The sequence below is a fragment of the Pteropus alecto genome, unplaced genomic scaffold (genome assembly GCF_000325575.1).
Source record: "Pteropus alecto unplaced genomic scaffold, ASM32557v1 scaffold71, whole genome shotgun sequence".
NCBI lineage: Eukaryota > Metazoa > Chordata > Mammalia > Chiroptera > Pteropodidae > Pteropus > Pteropus alecto.
The window spans coordinates 290,359-304,071 of record NW_006433024.1 but is presented as its reverse complement, the minus strand read 5'-3'; the positions used below and the strand labels follow the sequence as shown (position 1 = coordinate 304,071).

At 50.0% G+C, this 13,713-nt stretch overlaps 1 protein-coding gene across 1 annotated transcript in view; it reads left to right on the top strand.

Moving 5' to 3' along the window:
* The window catches only part of IGSF22 (immunoglobulin superfamily member 22), a 20,078-nt gene that overhangs the window by 4,159 nt on the left and 2,206 nt on the right, over positions 1-13,713 (top strand). The window contains exons 4-21 of the mRNA XM_006907964.2: positions 474-573; positions 657-696; positions 893-1,067; positions 1,730-1,843; positions 2,372-2,534; positions 3,159-3,431; positions 4,401-4,685; positions 5,409-5,533; positions 5,622-5,763; positions 5,940-6,236; positions 7,331-7,633; positions 8,437-8,610; positions 8,819-8,947; positions 9,451-9,747; positions 10,196-10,284; positions 10,487-10,679; positions 11,392-11,691; positions 12,485-12,814. Coding sequence (XP_006908026.1) covers positions 474-573; positions 657-696; positions 893-1,067; positions 1,730-1,843; positions 2,372-2,534; positions 3,159-3,431; positions 4,401-4,685; positions 5,409-5,533; positions 5,622-5,763; positions 5,940-6,236; positions 7,331-7,633; positions 8,437-8,610; positions 8,819-8,947; positions 9,451-9,747; positions 10,196-10,284; positions 10,487-10,679; positions 11,392-11,691; positions 12,485-12,814 — 3,529 coding nt within the window. The remainder of the gene's footprint in view (positions 1-473; positions 574-656; positions 697-892; positions 1,068-1,729; positions 1,844-2,371; positions 2,535-3,158; positions 3,432-4,400; positions 4,686-5,408; positions 5,534-5,621; positions 5,764-5,939; positions 6,237-7,330; positions 7,634-8,436; positions 8,611-8,818; positions 8,948-9,450; positions 9,748-10,195; positions 10,285-10,486; positions 10,680-11,391; positions 11,692-12,484; positions 12,815-13,713) is intronic.

Below are 13,713 nucleotides of genomic sequence, written 5' to 3'. Positions count from 1 at the left end.
AATTTCCCCACAGTCCTCCCACTGGCCACCCCTTACACAAACTCATTATTTCAGCAAGTATTTTCTGAGAACCTGCTGGGATGTAAGTACCATCCTACAGGCACTGAGGCAGCCTTATTTACAACTGTTTCCTCAGGGGCTCAGCCCAGTGCCAGGTAGGAGAAAGTAAATATGTATTAAAGAAAGGGGTGCTCAGCTGAGTGCCTGAGACTGCAGATAGTTACAACTCAGAGGAAGTCCCTGTCTTCCAGGAAGGCAGCTGAGGGGAAGAGGCCGATGCAGAATGAGGCTACAAACACAGACACTCACACTGACTGCTACCTGGTACCTCCAAATCATAGAGGCTGTTCAAACTTCCACACATACTCAGCTCCTCCCCACCCCACCCCCAAATGCCTTCCTTTCCCAACCTGCAGAAAGTCTCCCAGTGATCTCCTCTCCCCTCCCCTACTAATGGCCTGACTCTGATCCAGCTGGAGCCGCTGACCTCGGATGACTCTGACAACTACAAGTGCATTGCAAGCAATGACCATGCAGATGCCATCTACACCGTGTCTTTGATGGTGACAGAGGGTGAGCCAGCCCCCTCCTCCCAGGGCCTTTCTTCTTAAGGATCAACTCCTCCTGTCTGACCCTGTCCCTCTCTCTGCCTTCAGGTCAAGATAAAATAGATTTCAAAAAGATGTTGAAGAAGAGGTAAGGCAGCAAGTCTCCTCTGCCCTGGGTGCTGTCCCCCAACCCTCTAGGCTAGAGCTTCTTGAAGGCCTTTCAGCAGGGCCCTGATTTAATAGCCCAGGCTCCAAGAATCCATGGGCATCTCAAGGTTAGGAGAGGCTCCCTTTGTCTTCAAAGGGAGTTGCTCAGTCCAAGCTTGACACCCGCTTCCTCCCAGGGCTCCCCCTGCTCCCAAGAAGAAGCAGAAGAAAGTGACAGATGAGAAAGAGATGCTGGAGATTTTGTCCAAGGTGCCCAAGAAGGACTTTGAGAAGGTTTGCATGGAGTATGGTTTCACCGACTTCCGGGGGCTGCTCAAGAAGCTCAAATCGATGAAGAAAGTGGAGGTGGAGGTCAGTGTCCATTGTAGGGGCAGGAGTCTGCAGGACGGGGGCTGGGTCTCACCAAAAGCGCTAGTGTCTGTGTGTCCCCCAGCAGCAAGGTCTCCCCACCCTGCACACACATATTCAAAGGCATACTCTACAGCGAAAGCGGAAAAGGAACTCAAGCCACCTTCCTTCTACCTCTCCTCTCTTCACCATTCCCTAATTTATTTACATATAGACTTTGGAGTCAGAAAGCCCTGGGTTCAAATCCTAGTTCTAATGCCTTATTAACTGTGTGAACTTGGGCATCTGTTTGAACCTCATTTTCCTCATCTGAAAAATGAAAATTATACTTTCCTCTTTCATTTGCTTTCATGTTGTCGTCATTCATTCACTTGACCAACTCATAATTATTAAGCATCTACACTGGAACTAGAGAATATATGTAATGAACTCAGGTCCATAGTGACCGTCCCACGAATGATGGTGCTTTTCTCATCTCCCATCATATTTGTCTCCCCCTAAATCTTCCAGTTAATCAGTGGCAGGAGGTAGGGGAAACACAGCTATCTAATCAGCCTAGTCATTTCTCCCCAGACTCTTGGTCGTCTCCTCCAGCACTGGGGACACAGGCTGCACAAACCTCAGGTGCCCCTGACACCTGCTGTTTTGTTATCGTAATCTCTTAGACCATCCGGATTCTGAAGCCTCTGGAAGATATAAAGACCAAGATTGACACCACCGTGGTCTTTGACTGCATCATGGAGCTGAAGGACCCTAATATCAAGATGACATGGGTCAAGGTGGGGAAGTACCTAGGCAGGATCCACAATGGTAATATTATTTCCTTTCTGCACCCCCTCCCTTCCCAGACCCTCTCATCCATCAGCCATGTCCTCTCTTTGATCCCATCAAGAAGATGCCTCCGGGTATGGTTGTAACTAGCCGGGAGCTGGCTTCTATTCTTAGCTGTTCCACTACTTTATTGTTTGATTTGGGACAATTATTTTCCTCTCTCTATGCCTCAGTCTATCAATCTGAAGAGGTTGAGTTAAATAGTCCTGAAGGTCACTGAAGATCTGGGTCTCTAAGAGAAAGCATCTTATAAACTCATTTATATTAAGAGTTCAGGCATTGGGGGAGGCAGGGACCCTGGATCTCACCAAGCCAGGTAATGAAGTCAGAGAGATCGTAGGGGCTACTGGGTGTGTTTGAGGATCTGTAGAGGTAGACATGGCACCTCCAGCTCAAGTTGGCTTTGGGGAATGGGGACCTCTGGAAGTCTCCTGCTAACCTGCTTCATCAGCTTTTCTGCCTGTTTCATGGGGCAGGATAATGAACCACTGAGGATCCAGTACTCCCTGGGAAAGTATGATGTGAAACAGATGGGCACCAAGCATATGCTGGTTATTACCAACGTGAATATGAACGATGCAGGCACCTACAGCCTGTCCGTGGGTGACAAGCGGATGAGTGCAAAGCTTACAGTGCTGGGTATGAGTGTGGGCATCAGGAGCACATGGTCAGGGTCTGGGCGGAGTAACAGCCAGGGATGGGGTCCCTGGGACGTGGGAGAAAGGAATATGGGGTTATACAGGAAAGGACTGCACGGGATGGGAATTCATGGAGGAAGGAAATATGGCTGTAAAGGAGAGGACTGTGAGATAAGTACCATGGGCAATGTAGTGTAGTGGTTAAAAGCATCATCTTCAGAGCTAACCACTGGGGTTCAAATCCCAGTTTCTGTCCCTTATGAGCTGTGTGATTTGCAGCAAGTTATTTATCTTCTCTTCGCCTCCATTTCCTCATCTTAAAATGGGGAATAAGAGTAGAATCTACCCGTGTGAGAATTGGATACATTAATATGTGAAAATTGGCCATATCTAAAACAATGTAAGTCCTTTCTAATTGTTAACATTACTGTGGAGGAGACCATATGAACAGCATGGGAAGGCACTCCATGATTTACAAGAGGAATGAAAGGAAGGATACTCTCTCCAACTGTGGGCTGCAGGAGGCCAATGACACCTGAGTCTCCATGCCCCCTTCACCACACCAGCCCTAGAGAGAGACCGGAGCTGCAACCCAGTGATTGCCCCCTCCTACTTTTCGCTGCAGATGAGCCAGTGAGGTTCTTAGGAGAAATGAAGCCAATGAAGGTGACAGAGCGCCAGACAGCTGTGTTTGAGATCCGTCTTTCCAAGAAAGTGCCCGACTTTGTGTGGAAGTTCAATGGGAAAGAGCTGAAGAGGGACGAAAAGTATGAAATCACAGTGTCTGAGGATGGTCTGACCCACACGCTTAAGATTAAGGATGCCAGACTCAGTGACAGCGGCGAGTTCTCTGCTGAGGTGGGGGACCTGGTACAGAAGGCCCAGCTCACTATTGACCGTGAGTGGTTGGGCCAGAGCTCGAGGGGTGGGCTTCATATTATAGCAACTTCCATGTGAGCAGTCATCCAGCCAGCGAGCCAGCCAGCCAGGCATCCATCCATCTATCCACCCATCTATCTGTCAGTCCATCTCCTCTTTGCAAGGCCCTGTAATGGGTACTAGAAGGAGAAAGAGGTTCTCCTTTCCACTGACTTCTCATCTAATGGGAGAGGCAGTTGTGGAAATGAAATTAGAACAGAAGTTCTCGAGCAAGGGGTCAAGAAACACTGGAATTTTATTATCAGCTAAGAGATCATGAGGCAAAAAATTATTAGCCTTTCTGGTTCATATTATATATTACAGTACATCACTCTAGACTCCTCACTTTCTTGTATTATAGCTAGTTTGGAGAATTGCACATGATGGTGGGTACACCAAGAAGCATGCCATACATGTGAACCATACTTAACACATGTGACATGGAATCATCACATGTGACATGATGGTGACACAGATGCTGTGGGAGTCCAAAGAAGGGGCACCACCTGGTGATGTCAGAAAGGATATGATGAGTTGATGGCCCAGCTTTACCAACTTAGCAGTTCAGCTTCAGAGAAATGGGAAGAGGAAAAGACACTCTCAGCAGAGGGAACGAACAGCATTGTCTCACCAGAGAGACAATGCAGTTATGGCTAGGGTTCCAAGGGGGACATTTATCCCATTTTACATATGAGGAAACTGAGACAAAGTGAATGCACTGCATAAAGTTAGCTAGCAAGTAAGGGGCAGAGCTGGCACTCTCCCTGCCAGGTACCTCCGTAGGTCACACTTACACACCTTCGTGGATACCTCCATGGGTCATACTTGCACACAAACATACTCCATGTCACAAGTCCCTGTGCTTTCTGGGGCCAAAAAGAGGAGCAGGTCACTGCAGAAAAGGGATGTAGGAGGATGGGAGTATGTCCAAGTGTTTATCTGTCCACAGGTATCCCCATCAAGTTTGTGAGCACCCTCAAGAATGTACGTGTGAAAGAGAAGAGCCGTGCATGCCTTGAGTGTGAGCTGACATCCAAGGATGTGACACTGTTCTGGAAGAAGGATGGGAAGCTGCTGGAGCGTGGCACCAAGTACAGCATGAACCATGAGGGCAAGCGAGCAGAGCTTATCATTGAGGATGCACAGCTCAGTGATGGTGGCGAGTACACCGTGGTGGCCAAGCAGAACGGGGACCCCACTGAATACTACAGTACTGCCATGGTCACCGTGGAGGGTATACACCAACTTGTCAGTCCCCACTGACCAACCCCCTGACCCTAACATTCCCCTACCCTGGACACTGATCAGCCCTCCTACTGACTCCAGTCCTCCCCTAGACCATGATCAATTTCCACCTCCCCACTCTGACAAGCCCCATCTCCCAAATTCTGACCATCTCTGACCTCCCAGGCCCTGAATATCTCTACTTCCTAGACCCTGACCATCTCCCATCTCTCGAACTCTGTCAAAAATCCCTTGACTTCATCTATTTTTCACTTCCAGCCTCTGACTATCCCCAGCAACCCTGATCATCCCACACTCCCCTTAACCCTGACCAGCCCCTACTCACTATCCCTGACATTCTCCACTGACCCTAACCACCCTCAATTCCTGATAACCCTGGGCATCCCACAGACCAGCATAACCACAATTAAACATCTCAACTCTACTATCTGCATATGTTCCCCTTCTTTGACTGAACATATTGAGTCGCCACTGACCTTCCTCTGATGATCAACGGTCCCCTCCCCCCAATAGCCATCTCCCAGTCTTCCTGGTCACCATTTCTCAATGTCACTGACTTTCCCCCAACACCTCTCCTACTTGCTCCAGTCCTCACACTGACCATTCCCGAACCGCCCATTGAACATTTCCAAACTTCCTGCTCATCCTAAATAATTTTGATAGACACAGCACACCCGCCCCTTCCCAGAGCCCCTGCTCCTTTTCTCCCCAGAGCGTCTGGCCACGGTGAAGAGCGGGATGTCCGACGTGCACGCGGCCACCGGGAGCCCGGCTGAGCTGTGCGTAGTGCTGAACGATGAGAAGGTGGAGGGAGTGTGGCTGAAGGACGGCAAAGAGGTCAGAGGCAAGAGCTAGGGAAGGGGACCAAGGAGGAAGGGTTCCATCGGGCATACACTCTCACTCGGGCCCACCCTTCGCGCCCTAGATCACCGACTTGCCCGGGGTGCAGATCGTGAAGCAGGGTGCGGTGCACAAGCTCATCTTCCCCAGTATGGGCCCCGAGCACGAGGGCAAGTACACATTCCGGGCCAAGGGAGCAGAGAGCGAAGCCTCTATATTCATTGCAGGTGAGGTCTCCGCCCACTGTAGACAAATCTTAACCACGCCAGCCCCTCCCAGATGCTCATAGCCCCTCCCTTACCCCATGGGCTCCTCCTCCCCTACCCCATGGGCTCCTCCTCCACCCCCTTGGCGCCTCCCCCATGCCAGCTGGGAGAGCCTTCCCTACCGCCCCACCCTGCAGATCCTCCTACCATCGACCCGTCCATACTGGAAGCACTGGCTGCACACCCCGTGACCGTGAAGGTGGGCCACACGGCGAACATCAAGGTGCCATTCAAGGCAAAACCACTGCCCAAAGTGACATGGTATAAGGATGGCGTGGAGGTGACCGAGGAGGAACGTGTGTCCATGGAGCGCAGGGAAGACCAGGCCCTGCTCACCATTTCCAAGTGCGTGCGCGAGGACAGCGGCCTTGTTCTGCTCAAGCTCAAGAATGACTATGGCTCAGTCACGGCCACTGTGCACCTCAGCGTGCTGGGTGAGGGCAAGACCCTGACTGGGCTGGGCTGAGGCCACCTACTGCCCGGCGCTCCGGGGAGGAGGCAGGCTGGGGTCAGAGTAGGAGTTTGGGTTGAGACTAGGATTGGAGTGCTGGCTTTGTAGCCAGAACCTCACTTCTTAACTAGGTGGCCTTGCTGGCAAGTCAATTAACCTTCTTAAGCTTGTTTCTCTTGTGGAACAGAGTGATTTTTATTTCTTAGTACCTATTTCAAGTGAATTTAAAGCAGCACATAGCAGAGTCATAGCATAATAGACCTTCAAATAAATGTTACTTTAGTATTGTTATTGACTTGGAGATGAGGACATAGTTGACAACAAGGTGGAAATGAGGGTGAAAGAGAAGTGGGATTTAAGAATGGAAGTGAGATTTGTTGGTAAGAGTATTGGGGTTTGAAGTGAAATGGAGTGAGGGGAGGTAAGACAGGGTAAAGGATAAAATGAGGTTGGAGAAAAAGATGGTATGAAGGTGGGAATGGGTCTGAACATAAGGTTAAGGAAAGAGATGAGAAGCTGGCCTTGGTGAACTCATATTCAACTTCCCACACACACACACACACTCACCACCTCCACCTGAATCTCCATCAAGCTGTGGGGTGGGAAGGTTTGTGTTTCAGTTCAATTCGGCACCTAGACTAAGTACCTCTTCTGTGTTCTCAGTACTGGAGACACAGAGATGAAGTATCCCCAAAAGTCCCTTAACCCAAAAGAGATGAAAACTGGTAGACAGGTAATTATAACATAAGGCGACTATAATACCAGAAAGCACTGGAGTTTTGGAAGCTCAGAAGAGGGGAAGAGCTTTTTTGTAAGGGGAAAAAGAGGAATCAGCCGAATCAGGGGCCCCTCAGGTGTCCAGTCTGCCCATTCCTAGGCAGGCAGGAGTCTCAGAGGGGAAAGGATCAAACTCGTTAGACAATCTTAGAAGGAGGGGCAGTGCACACAGGGAAGAGCGAGATACAGAAAGCTCAGAATCTAGCTATGTCTGAGTCTGGCTAGACCTCCAGCAAGTGGGATAAAGGGCTCTGATCTTTTGCTCCAAAGCCCCATTTTGATGCTATTTTCTATCCTCAGACCGTCCCAAGCCTCCCCAGGGCCGGGTTGAGTTCCTGGAGCTCTCGGGTAATTGTGTGCACATGAAGTGGAAGGCCCCAAAGGACAATGGTGGGCGTCCTGTGACACAGTTCATAGTGGAACGGAGGGCAGTTGGCAAGAAGGCCTGGATTAAAATAGGTGAAGTGGACAGCAAAGTCACCAAGTTCTCCACCAACAAAGTGGAAGAGGGAAAAGCCTATCAGTTTCGTATCCTGGCAGTCAATTCGGAAGGAGTGAGCGACCCACTGGAGACAGACGAAGTATTTGCAGGAAATCCTATCGGTCAGTGAGACAGCCCCGTGCTCAATGGGGAATCCTAGGGTCAGGATGTGGGCCTTCAGCCAGGGAGGAATACTGGCCTGTGGGGAACTACACAGGGTCATTTCTCTAGCCACCCCATGAGATAGATGGATTCCAGAGCAAGAGCAGAACATCGTTTGGGGCAGGAATTCTCAACTTTTTTCAGTCAGATCACATGCACCACATACTCCTGTGTGTATATCCTGAACTGTGCACAACTCCAGGAAACTGACTGCACTTGTTTCTCTAGTCCAGAAATCATCTCGAATCCAAGTGAGAGATGTTATTCTAGGGATAACCTTGATTCCATGGTAATTTTTTTTTTCAAAGAAAACCCTTGGTAATATCAGTATTTTAATTATGATTACTAGTTAATTAATTGCTACACTCCCAACTGATCTCCATGTCCCAATGCATCAAGACAGTAAATTAAGAACTAGGATATTGGGGGTGATATATGTTGGAAGGTTTAAGATGGTAATTCTCAATCTTGGCTACACATTAAAATCACCTGAGGTCTTTTTTAAAATGCTGGTGCCTGGCCTCCACCCTAGGCCAATTAAATTAAAATATCTGGATGTAGGACCTAGATACTAATAGTTATTGTTGGTTTTTGTTTTGTTTTGTTTTGTTTTGTTACTTCACACTTCATATTAATGTGCAACAACCAGAGTTAAGAATCATGGGTTTTAGTTTTTTTAAGGAGGGGCCAGAGATCAGCATGGGGTGGGCAACTGTCTACATGCTACCTCTTCTAACCTCTGCCCTCTCTCCAACCTCTATAGAGCCCCCAGGTCTTGCCTCCCAGCCTCAAGTTACTGACGTGACCAAAGAGGCCGTGACCATCACATGGAATGCCCCGACCCAGGATGGGGGAGCCCCAGTGCTCGGCTACATTGTGGAGCGGAGGAAGAAAGGCAGTAACCTGTGGGTGCCAGTCAATAAGGACCCCATCCAGGGTGAGTTCTTAGGAACAGAGGCCCAGGAAGGACCAAGGTAGGCTTTGCTGGGTGGACCCATGTACCCTGTCGCTCTGAATATACTCCCTCCCCCAACTCCTTTGGGGATTTCAACAGTATCCCATGATGCCCTCCTGTGTCCTCTCAGTCTATGGTCTCCCACCCTATGGGCCTCCTGGCCTCCTGACCCCTCAAATTCCCATTTCAGACACCAAGTACACCGTGGATGGTCTTCTGGAGGATACAGAATATGAATTCCGAGTTATAGCTGTGAATAAGTCAGGCCCCGGACATCCCAGTATGCCATCCAACTCAGTGGTGGCCAAAGACCCTGTCAGTGAGTTTGGGGCTGCCAGGTCCAACACATAGTGGAATTAGCCCATTCAAGGTAGAGAAAAGATTTCTTCTCTGGGAAAGTCTAACAGGAGGGGTCAAAGAGTCTTCACTTTCTGAGAGCTGCCAGCCTGCCGGAGGCAGAGGATTCAGACACCTGAGAAAGCCAGCAAATAAACATTGAGAATCAGCCAGGGACAGTGAGGAGGCAGAGTGGAAAAAAGTGTTTTTGTTTGTTTGTTTTGGTTTTTTGGGGTTTTTTTATCAAACTTAGAGGATTTCTGGTATTCACTGAGGTAGCAGAAGCATGTTTGAGGATGGAGTGGGGGTGCTGGATAAATGTTTGAGAGGCTGTTGAGTGTACAAGGTTGGGAATTGAGGGTGTTAACTGTGGGAGTTGGAGGTAGAAGTGGTGAAGCTAGGTTTCAGGGGTACTGAGTGTGGGAATTGGCGAAGGGTTGAGTGAAGATGAGTTTGGAGGCTGACTGGATGTGTGTTGCACCCCAGAACCTCCAGGCCTGGTCCAGGGCCTGCATGTGTCTGATTCCTCCAACTCAAGCATCTCCCTGGCCTGGCGGGAACCTGCAGAGGGAGACCCACCCTCCGGCTACATCCTCGAGATGCGAGCCGAAGACAGCAAGGAGTGGTCCAAGTGCACAAAGATTCCCATCTCAGGCACCTGCTACACGGTGGGAGGCCTCACCGAGAGACAGAAATACTTCTTCCGAATCCGAGCTGTGAACGAGGCTGGAGTTGGGGAACCTGTGGAGTTGGACAAGGGAGTCCGTGCCATGCCACCACCAGGTGAGGACACAGAGAGGGCTGGGGATTTAGGCCTCAATATCATAGCTTCCAAACCTTCCTCTGTGGAACCTCATCCCACAGGGGGAAATTGGATGATGCTGTGATCAAGAAAAAAGTCATCCATACTTGTGCCTGTACAGAGCCCACTCCTTTAAAAAAACCATTATGCTCATAATACTCAGTATCTACTGTGTTCCAAGGGAGGTGTGAAGGATATAGAAACAAATAAGATACTGGACTTGCCCTCAAGTGTCTTATGTGCTAGTAGAAGGAGAGAGATGAGAAACAAATAAATGCTTTACAGTTATGCCGGGCTGTTAGATGTCTGTGTGGCCTGTAGCAGGGGCATGAAAGAGGAGAAGTTGGGAAAGGCTTTGGACAGGAGACTTAGAGCTGTATCTTCTGGAGGGAGAGGTCCATACCCCTGCCTCTATCTCCTCCGCTTCAGCTGCCCCCAAGTTTGACCTCAGTGCCCGGCTGAAGAGTCACATGGTGGTTCGTGCTGGGACAGCCCTCTTCATCCATGCTGCCTTCTCTGTGAGTCCTTCCTGATCCTGACCCTAGATGCCCACCACTTAGCCAAGATGGCTGCTGTAGCTATCATAGTCTCTGCCTCTAGCTCTGCCCCTCCCCAGACACCTGGCACTACAGCCTGGCAGGAGACTCCTCAACACTGGGGGAGGGTCTGCCCCCAAATACCACCTGGGTAACCACTGGTGCCATCTCCTGTCATGACCAGGGCTCACCACCACCTAACGTGATCTGGCAGAAAGATGGCATCCCCACCAAGGGCAGGGAAACCATCACGAAGGGCAAAGACCACTCCCAGTTCCTGATCAACAACACCAAGCGCTCCGACTCCGGGGTGTACCGCATCTTGCTCCAGAATGAGTTTGGCGAGGCACACTATGACATCCATGTGCGAGTGGCAGGTATGACAGTGGGCAGAGGCCTCAAGGGACATCCCTATATACTCTCCAAAATATAGCTCCACTGCTGCTTGAACTCCTACCACTATAAAGTCATGCTTTAAGGTAGTGAAGGCTTCTTTGGCACCACAGAGTAAGGGTTTATCAGCCTTTGCCTTAATGGGGAGGGCTGTTTCCACTTTTTCTCACCATCATGAAGCCCAGGGACATTGAACTAGGATGAAGCCCTGGTTTCAGTTTCTGCAGTCACACCTGGTGACCTTCGGGACACATACAGAGGAGGTGGGAAAAAGAAAGCAGAGAATGGGTGATAAGCAGGAGGAACAGATGGAGATGAATCCATTAAAAATTAAAAATCCATTAAAAATTGGGGTGACCTCTTAGAGAGGGCTGGAAGCTTTTAAAAAAGCCCTAAACTCCCAAGAGATGAAGGGATAAACTTTTATTAAACAATTACTGCATGCCAGGTACTTTACCCACCATTTCTATGATAGTAATTATTAGCCCTGTTTTGCAAGTGAGGAATTGGGTCTCAGAAAAGATAAGTAATTTGCCCAAGTTCACAGGGCTGATAAATAGCATAGAAGTACTTCAGAAACAGTTCTTTGTGACTCCAAGACACAAGCTGCCTGAAACTCAAAGGGCTTGGCAGGTGGCTGGCATGGGGACACAATACTTCTGGGAGGGTGGCTGATGGACCTTCTGTTTGTATCAGATTTTCCGCGGCCACCCACAAACCTACGGCTGTTTGAGGAGGTCCCCAACACGGTGACTCTGACCTGGAACCACAGCCCTGATGTGCAGGACGACGGTGAGGCCCACTACGTCATCTTGAAACGGGATGCCAGCACTGCCACCTGGTTCACAGCGGCAGAGCGTGTCTTCAGCAACAAGTACACGGTGACTGGGTTGCTCCCTGGCAGGAAGTACTACTTCCGAGTGGTGGCCCGGAATGAAGTCGGTGACAGCGACCCGCTCGACTCCAAGAATACTTGGCTGGTCAACAAGGACAAGAGTGAGTCAGGGTATTTGAGGATTCGGGTTACATCTGGGATCCCTGATGCTAGGGATAACATAAGAATTGCAAGGGGTACCCAAGATTTGAGGTAAAATAGAGAACAGTTGAGGTCAGGGATGCTGGGGAGAAAAGTAGAGGTCAGGAAGCCTAGGCGAGAAGATACTTTCAGGGTACCATGATGGGTGGGACTAAGGAGGAGCTGGGGAGGTACCCTTGGGGGTGAGGTGATGACGGGTGGTGGGAGGGAGGGGCGAGGAATGTAGTGCTGAGCCAAGGGGGCTGAAGGTGCTGAGGACTGGGAAGGGTCTCCAAGGAGTGGGAGCAGGTTTGCTGTCCAGAAACCCTGGAGGGAAGGGATTAAGGGTGGGGATAGTGGCAGGAAATGTGAAATACAGGGCTAAATAGGAGAGAGCTGAGACCATGGAGGCTGGGATGACACGGGAAAGCTTAGAGGGGGAGTTAAAAGCAGGATAACATCTCAGGTCTGAGAAACTGGTGGCTGGAAAGAAATCTAGAACTCCACGGTCTGGAAAAGCGTAAAACCCACAGACTTGGCTTAGGTCGTGGCTTAGGTCATGAAGTGGCAAGGGGGTGGGAGGACAGTGCAAAGGGAACTTTAGGAACTAGTAAAAAAGCCTCAGAATTGATGGTATCTGGGAATCTAACCCAGGTCACTGGGGTTCCACGAGCTGCGTCTCAGGTCAGGGGCTAGGCACCTTCCAAGCTCTAAGCTGGTGGTGACAGGTGGGGACCTGGGGGTGTTCACGACCTCCGCATCCCACCTGCGCAGTCGAAGACCTGAGCACCAAGCTGAAGCCATACCAGCAGAAGGACTGGCGCCACGCACCTCGCTTCATGACCCCGCTCAAGCCACACACAGTGCTGCGCGGCCAGGACTGCACCATGACGTGTGCCTTCCTCGGGAACCCGCGGCCCACTGTGACCCTCTACAAAGGCGATGTCAACATCACAGCCAACTCCAAGTTCTGGTACAACTCCACCAGTGGTGTGTGCACAATCGTCATCCCCACCTGTACACTGAAGGACAGCGGAGAGTACAGTGTGCTGGTGGAGAACGAGCTGGGCAAGGACCGCAGCAGCTGCACACTCACGGTCTACGGTGAGGGTGCCGTGGGGGTTGGGGCCTGGGGTGGGGTTGAGGTCAGGAGGTCGGTTGCCTCCCATCTGGGGTAGAGGCACAAAACAGCAGTCTTGTGGGCTGTTGACTCTCTTTATGTGGCTGGCAACATTTTTTATTTAATCTGTCATCAGATGGTGTAAACATTGGCGAACGTGGGAGTCTGCAAACCCTTGGCAGACTGTAGTTTGCAACACTTGGTTGGCCTAGACTCACCTTGAAAAAGATACTGGTGATCAGGCCTAAACCAGATTCACCAATCACAATCTCTCTGGAAGGGCCCTGGAAGGAATCTATGTTTACACATTTTTGCAAGGGATTCAAGATTACAAACTACTGGTTAGCTTAAGAACAGATGGGAGGCACAAATGGGGGAAGGACTGAAGGGAACCTAGTGGGGGCCCTCCCTCTTCACACTTGTGCCACGTTTCTGTTCATGTGTGCACATGTAGGGGAAATATTTTTTTCCTTCCTACACAATGTTCTGTCTTCACAGCTACACAGCCAGTAGCATGAACTCACTAAATGCAAGGCTGACCTGCCTTACTCCCTCTTGTTAAAATACTCTTGATAATACTCATAATACTCTTGATAAAATCCCAACCAACAAGGGCCCTCTCCCACGCCAACTACCTCTCCAGCCTCATCCTCTGCCACTCCCTGAACTCTCCATGGGACTCCATTGGGGTCCATGGTCACCATGGTTACAGACCATTTTCATCCCTTTATAGATGCCTTTCCTTGGGGAAAGGCCATGTCCTGTTGCTCTGTCTCTCAAGTTCTCAACTAAGTGATGAGACCTTCAGAGTGGCTACTGAACTGTGTGGCAAAACTAGGCCAGGGAAGGCATTATGGGGACACATCGGCTTTTAGTCTTCAGC